Source organism: Aquarana catesbeiana, linkage group LG02 (genome assembly GCF_042186555.1).
Source record: "Aquarana catesbeiana isolate 2022-GZ linkage group LG02, ASM4218655v1, whole genome shotgun sequence".
Lineage (NCBI taxonomy): Eukaryota > Metazoa > Chordata > Amphibia > Anura > Ranidae > Aquarana > Aquarana catesbeiana.
The window spans coordinates 203,735,495-203,748,346 of record NC_133325.1 but is presented as its reverse complement, the minus strand read 5'-3'; the positions used below and the strand labels follow the sequence as shown (position 1 = coordinate 203,748,346).

The 12,852-nt window shown below is 41.0% G+C and overlaps 1 protein-coding gene across 2 annotated transcripts in view; it reads left to right on the top strand.

Annotated features, from left to right (window-relative positions):
• Positions 1-12,852, top strand: part of NAA16 (N-alpha-acetyltransferase 16, NatA auxiliary subunit) — a 69,685-nt gene that overhangs the window by 46,421 nt on the left and 10,412 nt on the right. For both annotated transcript variants that reach the window (XM_073614211.1, XM_073614212.1), the window contains 3 exons: positions 2,358-2,571; positions 5,643-5,836; positions 9,625-9,733. In XM_073614211.1, coding sequence (XP_073470312.1) covers positions 2,358-2,571; positions 5,643-5,836; positions 9,625-9,733 — 517 coding nt within the window. The remainder of the gene's footprint in view (positions 1-2,357; positions 2,572-5,642; positions 5,837-9,624; positions 9,734-12,852) is intronic.

The following is a 12,852-nucleotide window of genomic DNA, read 5'->3' as shown; positions in this document are numbered from 1 at the left end:
ACAGATTCTCTATGGGGTTTAGGTCAGGGGTTTTGATGCAGTAATTCATGCACAAGGACCTCCGACCAAGGATTGAGTGCTTACTATACTGTACACGGGCAGCACATACTTTTCAGTAAGCCAACATTTCTGTATTAAAAATGCTTTTTCTTTTTTTCTTTTTTATGGTCTTATGTAATAATCTAGATTTCCGAGATACTGAATCTTGGGTTTCCACTAGTTGTAAGTCATAATCGTCAACAATAAAGAAAGAAATGCTTGAAATGTATCACAATATGTGTATGTAATGCATCTATATAATATGAGTTTCAGTTTTTGAATTGAATTACTGAAATAAATTCTTTTTGATGATCTAATGTTATGTGATGCACCTGTCGAACTGAGGATGCAAGGATAAGGTGCAATATTTACATGGGTAAAGAACCTTTTAAAATCACCGACACAAAAGTTGTAAACGGATTACGTTCAAAATTGATAAACTTAGTGGTGATATACTTCAGAGATCAGCATTGGGCCCCGTACTTTAACTTCTGTCCTTGGTGATCTAGTGAATGAAATATTCGTTTGGTGACAGCGGGTCAGAGAGCTTCTCCCCACATCCGCTGTCACTTTTTCAAAACAGTTTCCTGTGAATGATTACCTACAAATACCACCAGCCACTGCGGCTGAAGGCTTGTAATTTTCAGTGAGTTGAGAGGGCGCTGGTGAGCATTGTTGTAGTCCATTGATCTTCCTGCTCCCAGGTAACTGTCTGCCTGTACAAGATACGGGCACACAGCTGTCCTGAGGTCCAGCAGGAGCTGGACATTGATCTGCAGGCTCCTTAAAATAAAAAAAAATGTACTTTCATTCATTTATTTATTTTTTTTACCTGCAAAAAAATGCATTTTGTTCTTATTAGAAAAGTGAACTTATCCTTATTAATAAGCTAAGCAACACTTCTTGGTACCAAGTGACAGCTACATACTTGAGTATAATAAGGGAAATAAAAACATGCAGTGTTAAGATGTCATTGCCTCGGTATAATTCACCTGTAAAGCTTTATCTTGACCATGGGGTTCAGTTCTAGGCATAGCATTGCTGAAATACCATAGGGTTTTGTAGAAAGTGCAAAGGTGAACAAGCGGATTAATAAAATCTGCATAAAAAATCTTGCTTATGCTGTATGATTTAAAAAATGCATTTTTAGTTTACAAGAAAAAGACAAATTAGAGGCAAATTATTTAACAGGTTTAAAATTAATCCAATCCTAATTTAATATTTGACCATGAATAGGTTATTTTATAGACTGTATAAATGAAAGTGGACATCAGATTTCCCCATTAGTTTATTATTGGGTACTCTGCAGTAAGAGGGGTTAAGCTGTAGGATGCTTCTCCACATTAACTAGTATTAGAAAAAACAGTAATGGACTGGATCATTTCTTGTAGCGAATATCCTGAACTGTAATTAAAGTGGTGTTCCGGCCGAAATTATAATTTTTAAATAAAAATACCCCTATAATACACAAGCTTAATGTATTCTAGTAAAGTTAGTCTGTAAACTAAGGTCTGTTTTGTTAGTTTATAGCAGTAGTTTGTTATTTTATAAACTTACAGCAGGCTGTGGCCATCTTAAGTCTGGGCATCTGAAGCCAGACTGTATTTCTTCCTGGATCTCATCCTTGCAGATCTCGCACATGCTCAGTGCAGCACAAGCAGTGTAATAGGTTTCAGGTCAGTTCCCATAGCAACGGCAGTGTCAGAGGAAGTTGCCGCCCCTTCCCAGAAGGCATTGCCAACAGGAAATGATGCGATGGGCCGCGGCCAGGGAGGAGGAAGTGAAAAATGAATACAGCAGATATACAGTAAGTGCTGAGAAAAAAAATTAAAAAATATCCAATTTGTTTACAGTGCACAGTTTAGAGAGGGATGCTGAAGAGTTGTAAAAGTGGGTGGAACTCCACTTTAAGAAAGTCTAAGGCAATATTTTTATTCCAGGACATGAATTTTGCTGCTCTTATAAAGTCCGAGTTAAATTGTTCTTTCTCCTTTGTCGCAGTATTGGCAACAGTTTTGAGACTTATTTTGCTTTGCCTTCTTCAGGACCAAAACTGCACAAGCTGTGAGAGTTTGAACTTAGTCATGTCTTTTCTTTAAGCTGAACTCTGCGATATTAGCAAATTCTGTTTTAATACAAGAGTCATGAAAAATCAATATATGATAGCCCATGTTTTCCACTATAGCAGCACATTAGCCAGATTTGGGCCTAGTGATGTTGGTGTTAGTCCACAACTCCACTGCTGGAGGGTAACCTGTTTTTATAAAGGTAACCAGTGTTATTAAAGATTTACAAAATAATTCTTGTTTGTCTTTCAGCACTTCTTTGAGATCACCGATGATCAGTTTGATTTCCACACATACTGTATGAGGAAGATGACCTTGCGAGCATATGTTGATCTCCTGCGCTTGGAAGATATACTGCGGCAGCATGTCTTCTATTTTAAAGCTGCTCAGGCTGCTATAGGAATCTATCTAAAGCTGCATGAAAACCCTTTAATGAATGAGAGCAAAGAGCAGGAAGTCAATTCTGGTAAGCTCATCTTCTAAATACGTTGATTGTCTATAAAGATGCAGAATGTCCTGGGTTTACATCATACATGAACATATGATTCAGACAATATATTAGAAGAATCAACCTGAATTAATATAAAACCAAATGTTTATATGTGTAGATTGGACAGCCATATTTGTTCATTATATATACAGTACATGATGATGTGCTTTCTGTTCTGTTTATATTATTATTAGTATTATACAGGAGTTATATAGCGGTAACAGTTTGCGCAGAGCTTTACAACATTAGTGCAGACAGTACAGTTACAATACAGGAGGAATCAGAGAGCCCTGTTTGTTAGAGCTTACAATTTCACAATTCTTATACTTCTATACAAAATTCTAAGGCTAGGTTTACACCTCTGCGTGTAGCTGCAGGTGAGGGAATCACGCATTTCCTCACCTGCAGCCACACGCAGAGGGTGTCAACCCCCCAGTGGCAACGTTATCCATGTTTTGTTATCGGCTGAATACAGATAACAACCAATGCGATCCAATTCTGGTGCAGACCAAAAAAAGGTCCTGCACGAGTTTGGTCCGAATGCGATGCAAATTCAGCCATACTATCGCACAGACAATCGCATGTGATTTGCGCAAGAAAAGCTCAAAAAAATGTATGCCTTTAAATTCTATGTATGTCTGCACATTGGTCTGTTGGGCTTCCGTTGTGTTAAAAATCCAGCTTGGTGCATTTTTGGTCATATGGCGTCTTTTGACTTTCAGTGGGAATATCTGAATGATACCTGCAACTACAGGCATCATTCAGATATCCTTGTTTTGAGCCGGCGATTTTCTGCACCATAAGAACAATCATAGCGGCAGTTCCACCGCTTGACCGCTCTTACAGGCGACGGCAAAATCAGCCGCCGCCAGATGACGACCATAGGGATTTCCAGTGACCAGACGGTTACCAATCCTCTCTATGACCGTCGGAGGCCCGGGCGCGACGCTATGACATCACAACCGGGCCATGGATGTAAACAAAGCCGCGATCGCGGCTGGTATGCATGAGATCATGGATTTTTTTTTCCGATCTCATGCTTACCAGCCTGGAGGAGAGATGTGGGGTATTATTGACCCCACATCTCTCCATAAAGAGGACCTGTCACGAACGATTCCTATTACAAGGGATGTTTACATTCCTTGTTATAGGAATAAAAGTGATCAAAAATGTAAAATAAAGTGTACAAAAAAATTAAGTAAAAATTAAAAAATTAATAATTTAAAATGCCCCTGTCCCCGGTAGCTCGCGCTTAGAAGCGAACGCACACGCAAGTCCCGCCCACATATGTAAATGCTGTTCAAACCACACATGTGAGGTATCGCTGCGTGCGTTGGAGCGTGAGCAAAAATTCTAGCACTAGACCTCCTCTGTAACTCTAAACATGTGACCTGTAAAAAAATTTAAAGCGTCGCCTATGGAGATTTTTAAGTACCGAAGTTTGGCGTCATTGCATGAGTGTGTGCAATTTGAAAGCATGACATGTTTGGTATCTATTTACTCAGCGTAACCTCATCTTTTACATTATATAAAAATAGCCTTACTGTTTTATTATTTTAAAACGTGAAACTTGTTTGAAAAATTGTTGAAATATTGTTGCGCAAATACTGTGCACTGGTGGTGCAGGCACTGAGGAGCTGGCTCCCTTCCATGCATCAGTGCCAGTGATGGCGGGGGGGGGGGTGGGCAGCCAGTCATCTCGTCCCATGTGTGATATTTAGGGGGGTGTAAAGTTCTTCCTCCACCATCCAGAGGGTCTGTGCTGCAGCTTATTGCCTCCCCCGGACCCCTACACCTCCGGTAAGGCATTCGGGAATTCCTTTCTGCAGGCACCCTATTCCAACTCCCCCTGCTTTAGGACTACTTTGGTTCAGTCTGTCCCTCTGGTTCAGCCTGTGGAACAGCAGAGGGGTAGGGGCAGTGCTCGGAGCAGATCATCCATGGCCATGGGAGAGGTGCAGTGGCTGCTAGATGACCTCCTGGCGGTGGGGATATCGAGGAGCGGCTGGATGGCAGGGACTCCTACAATACTGCCCGGGGACAGCTGGATAATGAGGGAGTGGAGAGGTAAAGAGGAGGATGGATCCTCCAATCTGCATTGTACTGTGTGTGAGGGGATGGGGATGCGAGTAGTGCAGGAAGTATGTGTCAGGTAGGTGAGTGCATGTGTTAGGTACATACATGAGTGCATGTGTCAGGTAGATGGGTGTAATGGTTAGGTAGGTGAGTGTAATGGTCAGTGCATGTGTCAGGTAGGTCAGTGTATGTTGCACAGTGTATTCTGAGCACAATGCATTCCTGAACTGTATTCTGAGCAAATCTGGCAGAATTGTACATTTTTGGTCCCTTGGGGCTCATTCAGAGGAATACTCAGTCCCATCCTCTGTGCAGAGCCGCTGGTAGGTTTAATTCTGTGTTGGCACTAAGTAGGTTTTGTGTCATGGTTTGGGCACTCGGGCTCAAAAAGGTTTGCCATCACTGCCCTAGGGTGTCTGCTAAAAAAAATATATATAATTTTGGGGGTTCTGAGTAATTTTCTAGCAAAAAAATGATGATTTTTACATGTAGGAGAGGAGTGCAACAATAGGCCCGGTATGGAAGTGGTTGAATGACAACAATCATGACTGCCTTTTCTGACATCCAGATAGCCACTAGAGGGAGCCTTCAATATGGTGTATGAGATTCTATCATGGAAATAGTTAACACGAAAGCACTTTTGTTTGTGTGCACATTTTAATGCTTGAATAGTAACTTAAAATACATGATCATTTCCTATTTAAAGTTCCAAGCATTTATGCTTTCTTTAGAAACCAAATAATCCTGCACACAAAAGTAAGAATAGCCGAATCTACAGCAAACAGCCAACTTTTAAACATTTTGTCTGGCATCAAATGGTTAGTTTTCTTCCATCCACACTTTTAAGGTACCAACTGATGTCAGAATACATTTGGTCAGTGGCTGCAGCTGTTTGTGGAAGTCCTACACTGATCGAATATCTATAATCCTGCACACAAAAGTAAGAATCATTTCTGTTCATTTTTGTACAGAAAACCTCTCAGCCAAGGAGCTAAAAAAAGTTTTAAGTAAACAGAGGAGAGCTCAAAAGAAGGCTAAACTGGAAGAGGAGCGAAAACATGCAGAGAGAGAACGACAGCAGAAGAATCAGAAGAAAAAGAGAGATGAAGAGGAGGAGGAAACAAGTGGGCCTAAAGAAGAACTTGTTCCTGAAAAACTGGAAAGGGTGGGCTATCTTGTCACTTTATATGATGTAAAACTGTATAATTAATATTATTCAGTTCTGAAAAGAGTGAAGGGCCTATTCTTGAAAGATGGTAAACATTTTGAACTGTTAAGAGATTGAACTGCATCTGTTCCTACTATGACTTGGTTTGTGTTGATGGCATCAAGGCCTCATTCACTCGGTTATACCACCAGTGCCTAGAGCCGTCTATTTTAATCTGTGCATCAGACCCGTGGGGATGTACAATTGGGGAATTCGCTTGGAGACAGCTGCAGGTCCATGCAGCCTCCCGCTTGTCATTGATTTGAACAGGCTGCCCATACGTGGCTGCACGGAACACCTGTGCGCAGGTGAAGATGGCCCTTTAGTACCAAACCATAAACCCTACGTGAATGAAGCCTAACATTTAAATTTTGTTATTGGACACAATTCACTAGTAATATGCAGAGGACATATTAGATCCAAACATTGACCCTATATCCCCTTAAAAAAAATGGCATAATTGCTGACAAGTTAAATCTTTTGGGAAATCCAGTGATAAGATGATCTCTGGTCTGTCCAGCTCCTTTGGCCATCACAAACCTGAATGTTGGTGAGGTGCTCCCTAGATGGGTCCTCTTTATTGCAGAATCACTTTTTGTTACATATTTGTGGATGAGTGAGTAGACCCAAACTACTATGGGGAATGCTCATCACTAAACGTTCTGCCAAGTGATGTAAGCCAGCAAGTGATCCAACCCATCTGTGAATATTTTTCTTTTAGAATTCTTGGAAGCTGATCTCCTCCTCCATGTTTCCTGTCACTTTAAATTTATTTATTTAGACTGATCTGGCCCAAACAAACTTTTTCCTTCACCAGCTGCTGCAGAGGCTGTATGCACTGTATATAGCTTCAGCTACATTCAGTACACAGTGCTGGGTTCTGGCTGTGAGACAAAGACTTCCCATCTCTAACGGAAAAAAACAAACTGGGACTGAGCGTCACTTAGCCATTCGTAGGCAGCTTTGTATTCTATGATTGAATATAAAGCTTTCTCTATTTGGCTGAGGTGGAGATCGTGAGGTCATCAGCCCACCTCATTGAGAAGATATGTTATAACTTGGGCTGTTCACTGCATGGAAAACAATACAACCCCTGAGAGGAAGAATGCAATTATCTTATTGGAAAGAAAAATCATCATAAGGTAGCTAATCTACTTATCCGTATATACAGTGCCTTGAAATTTTCCACATTTTGTCATGTTACAACCAAAAATGTAAATGTATTTTATTGGGATTTTATGTGAAGGACCAACACAAAGTGGCACATAATTGTGAAGTGAAAGGAAAATGATAAATGGTTTTCAAGTTAAAAAAAAAAATTATATCTGAAAAGTGTGGCGTGCATTTGTATTCAGCCCCCTTTACTCTGATACCCCTAACTAAAATCTAGTGGAACCAATTGCCGTCAGAAGTCACCTAATTAGTAAATAGAGTCCACCTGTGTGTAATTTAATCTCAGTATCAATACAGTTGTTTTGTGAAGCCCTCAGAGGTTTGTTAGAAAACCTTAGTGAACAAACAGCATCATGAAGACCAAGGAACACACCAGCCAGGTCAGGGATAAAGTTGTGGAGAAGTTTAAAGCAGGGTTAGGTTATAAAAAAAAAAAAAATATCCCAAGCTTTGAACATTTCACGGAGCACTGTTCAATCCATCACCCGAAAATGGAAAGAGTATGGCATAACTGCAAACCTACCAGGGCATGGTTGTCCACCTAAACTGACAGGCTGGGCAAGGAGAGCATAAATCAGAGAAGCAGCCAAGAGGTCCATGGTAACTCTGGAGGAGCTGCAGAGATTCACAGCTCAGGTGGGAGAATCTGTCCACAGGACAACTATTAGCCGTGCACTCCACAAATCTGACCTTTATGGAAGAGTGGCAAGAAGAAAGCTATTGGTAAAAGAAAGCTGTAAGAAGTCCCATTTGCAGTTTGCAATAAGCCATGTGGAGGACCCATCAAATATGTGGAAGAAGGTGCTCTGCTCAGATGAGACCAAAATTGAACTTTTTGGCCTAAAAGCAAAACATTATGTGTGGTGGAAAACTAACACTTCACATCACCTTAAACACACCATCCCCACCGTGAAACATGGTGGTGGCAGCATGTTGTGGGGATGCCTTTCTTCAGCAGGGACAGGGAAGCTGGTCAGACTTGATGGGAAGATGAATGAAGCAAAATACAGGGCAATCTTAGAGGAAAACCTGTTAGAGTCTGCAAAACACTTGGGGGGAGGTTCACCTTCCAGCAGGACAATGACTCTAAACATACAGCCAGAGTTACAATGGAATATTTTGGATCAAAGCATATTCATGTGTTAGAATGGCCCAGTCAAAGTCCAGACCTAAATCCACTTGAAAATCTGTGGCAAGACTTTAAATTTGCTGTTCAGACGCTCTCCATCTAATCTGAGAGAACTTGAGCTATTTTGCAAAGAAGAATGGGCAAAAATGTATCTGGGGGGTGAATACAAATGCACAGCACTTTTCACATATTTATTTGTAAAAAAAAAATGGAAATCCATTTATCATTTTCCTTCCACTTCACAATTACCGTATGTGCCACTTTGTGTTGGTCCACATAAAATCCCCAAAAAATAGGTTTTTGGTTGTAACCTGACAAAATGTTGAAAATTTCAAAGGGTATGAATACTTTAAGGCACTGTAACCAATGATCACATTTTCAGTAAATCTTACAGAAATAATAGTGATTGAAAGTACATAGTATTTATGCTATGCATAGGTTTCAGAAATCATATCGGTAGAGGCATCTCTTTTTGTACATTCCCACATTCCCAGCTAGCTCCAACAGTGCAGTGCCTAGCTCCTGAACTGTATTTTGTTGCCCTTTCCTCCTATTTAACCATTTAATGACCTCCCCATAGCAAATTTACTGCTACATATATATATATATATATATTATAATATAATGTGATTCTGCACTTGCACTTCTGTGATTACTCAACAGAAGCCGATCGGTGGGTGCCGGGCAATGGATGTCCACTGGCACCCGCTGATCATCGGGCAGAGAGACCTGAGCTCTGCCTATATAAGCAGGGAATAAAATCTATCACTGCCCTTAGTAAAAACAGCACACAGTTTACACAAAAACACTGGCTAGGCACAGTTAACCCTTTGCTCGCCCTAGATGTTCAACTCCTTCCCAGCCAATGTCATTGGTACAGTGGCCGCGCATATTGTTAGCACTGATCAGTGTCAATGTCCAACTGTCCACCACAATATCACAGTCCTAGTTTGTAGACACTATAACTTTTGTGCAAACCAATCAATATATGCTTATTGAGAATTTTTTTTACTAGAAATATGTAGCAGAATACATGTTGGACTACATTTTAAGAAGAAATTAGATTTTTTTTTATTGGATATGTTTTATAGCAGAAAGTAAAAAATACTGTTTTGATTTTTTTTTTCAAAATTGTCGGTCTTTTGTTTATAGCGTAAAAAAAAAATTAAAAACGCAGTGGTGATCAAATATGTCCAAAAGAAAGCTCTATTTGTGGGAAAAAATTACATAAATTTTATTTGGGTACAGCGTTGCATGACCGTGCAATTGTCAGTTAAAGTAACCCAGAGCCGTATCGCAAAAGAAATGGCCTGGTCATGAAGCGGGGAAAATCTTTCAGAGGTCAAGTGGTTAAAATAGGATTTTATTGATTGATTGTTATGGTGCCCTCTAGGGGAATCACTGTGACAGTGTTATTGACTGATCGTTATTGTGTCCCATACAGGTTGAAAATCCCTTAGAAGAAGCTATCAAGTTTCTTACACCATTGAAAAGCCTTGCTGCGAATAACATACATACGCACTTACTGGCATTTGAAATTTACTTTAGAAAAGGTAACTAAACAATCAGCCATATTTTTGAGCTCCTTTAAATCCAAGGCGTAATAAAATCCCAGAGCAAATTTTGAGTTGGCATGCTCCAGTTTACTTATCTTTTTTTACCACTCCACATACCATAATGTGTTTAAACTATTGAGAAATATGGTTTATAGTTTGTTTTATTAAGTCCGCTTATATTTAGAGAATTTTTATGTCCTAGACATACAGTACAAACTAGGCGAACAAAACGCACTACGCAGGGCGGTAGAGCGCATAGGAGCAAAACCATGGAGCATAACATACAGTGGATATTAAAAGTCTACACACCTCTGTTAACATGTCAGGTTACTGTGATATAAAAAAAAGAGACAAAGCTGAATCATTTCAGAACTTTTTCTACCTTTTAGGCCTCCTGCACACTGGATGTTTTTGGACGTTTTTACAGCAGCTGTTTTTGGCTTCAGACGTTTTTTTCTAGTCAATAAACTCCCCATCATGTTATCCTATGTCTCCATGCACACATAGGCTATCAGCAGTTTTTGGCTGGGGCGTTTTTTTGCCTTTAAAAAAAAAAACATGGGTTCTGAGAAGAGTTTTTCAACTGTTTTTTCTAATGTCAAAAAACGCTGATAAACGCTCAAAAACTGTGCTCACCAGCAATTTTTTTTAAAACAAAATTTCATAAACGGTATTGCAAAAACGTTGAAAAAGTCACTTCAAAGCTACTGGCGTTTTTATAATGTTATTTTAATGTCCAGTGTGCATAAGGCCTTAATGTGACCTATAAACTGTACAACTCAGTTGAACAACAAACTGAAATCTTTTAGGTGGAGGGAAGTAAAAATAATAAAATAAAATAATATGGTTACATAAGTGTGCACACCCTTCCACTAATACTTTGTTGAAGCACCTTTTCATTTTATTACAGCACTCAGTCTTTTTGGGTATGAGTCTATCAGCATGGCACATCTTGACTTGGTAATATTTGCCCACTCTTCTTTGTAAAAACACTCCAAATCTGTCAGATTGTGAGGGCATCTCCTGTGCACAGACCTCTTCAGATCACCCCAAAGATTTTCAATGTGTTTCAGGTCTGGGCTCTGGTTGGGACATTGCAAAAGTTTAATCTTCTTCTGGTGAAGCCATTTCTTTGTTGGTTTGGATGTATGTTTTGGGTCGTTGTCATGCTAAAAGATGAAGTTCCTCTTCATGTTCAGCTTTCTAGCAGAAGCCTGAAGGTTTTGTGCCAATGTTGACTGGTATTTGGAACTGTTCATAATTCCCTCCTATCTTGACTAAGGCCCCTTTTCCAGCTGAAGAAAAACGGTGCCAAAGCATGATGCTGTCACCAGCATGCTTCACTGTGGGTATGGTATTCTCTTGATAATGTGCAGTGTTTTTGCGCCAAACATATCTTTTGGAATTATGGCCAAAAAGTTCAACCTTGGTGTTATCAGACCATAACACATTTTCCCACGTGCTTTTGGGAGACTTCAGACGTGTTTTTGCAAAAATTTAGCTGGGCTTGGATGTTTTTCTTCATAAGTAAAGGCTTCAGTCTTGCCGATCTATCCCGTAGCCCAGACATATGAAGAATACGGGAGATTGTGGTCACATGAACCACACAGCCAGTACTTGCCAGATATTCCTGTAGCTTCTTTAATGTTGCTGTAGGCCTCTTGGCAACCTCCCTGACCAGTTTTCTTCTCGTCTTTTCATCAATTTTTGGAGGGACGTCCAGTTCTTGGTAATATCATTGTTGTGCCATATTTTCAGTTTGTTTTGGTCACAATAAAGGTGGAAAAGGTTCTGAAATTATCTTTGTCTCATTTTTTTTTTTACATCACAAAAACCTGACATTTTAACAGGGGCGTGTAGACTTTTTATATCCACTGTACATAATAGGCACATAGGAAACTACAGTTGCAGTATACCGACTTCCATAACCGCTTACGGAGCAGCTGTCGCAGTCTTGCTGCGCAAAATCACGTTATTGTACGTTATCTCGCAAGTTGCGGATAGCAGGTGCACTCGTCCGCCGCGAGCTCCGTTAGTCCGTCCGCAGGTCCCGCGGATACAATGTCCGCAGGGATACCCACGATCGTCTCACGGAGAGGAAGAAAGGGGAAAGGTCCGCCCACCCCTGCAAAAATTAAAAGCCAGCAGCTACAAATACTGCAGCTGCTGACTTTTAATAATAGGACACTTACCTGTCCTGGAGTCCAGTGATGTTGGCACAGAAGCTGATGTTTCCATCAGCTGCTGGGTGCTGCCGCCGCCATGGCTGGTAAGGCAACCCGGTAGTGAAGCATTACAGCATGCATGAGGCATCGCTGCGCTCCCCTACTGGCCCAGCGGTGGGGGAAGGAGGAGGGAGCCGAGCTGCTGACGTAATGCACCGCGGCCCAGACTCCCGAAAGGTGCCAAATGTGGCACCGGAGGGGGGGAGGAGACAAATTATCGGAAGCTCCACTTTTGGGTGGAACTCCGCTTTCAAACTAGCGCAATGCGGGAACCAGTGCGATTACAGTGCCGGTTCCTGCATCGCTTCTCTCCCACAAGCAGTTCACACTGCCTTCTGCGAACCCGCTGCGGGTGTCAATACATTGTTAATGACACCCCAGAACGGTTCACAGATCGCAGTGCGAACTGTTGATTCGTACAGGAATCTTATTGCATAGGTGAGAACACCCATGCGATCCGATTCCAGTGTGGGGAAAACAAAGTCCTTGCACATTTTTTTTTTTTTTTTTTTCTGTGCGAGTTCAGGCATAAAACAGTATGCCTGAACTCGCATTGCTCAGAATTCGCATGTGATCGGCACATGTGGTACGGGTGCGAATCACATGTGATGTCTGAGTTCTCACTAGTCTGAACCTAGGCTAAGGCCAATTAACCTGCCAGCATGTCTTTGGAGTGTGAGAAGAAACTCGAACGTGGAGGAAACCCACACTAGCACCAGGAAAACATGAAAACTCTATGCAGGTTGTGTCAAGGTTGAAATGTATAAATCTGACATGGGCATAGTGATTTAGTGGTTAGCTCTTCTGCCTTGCTGCACTAGGGTCATATCCGATTCAATGACCCTAATACTGCAAGGCCAGAAGTGCTAAACACTAAACCATTATGCCCAT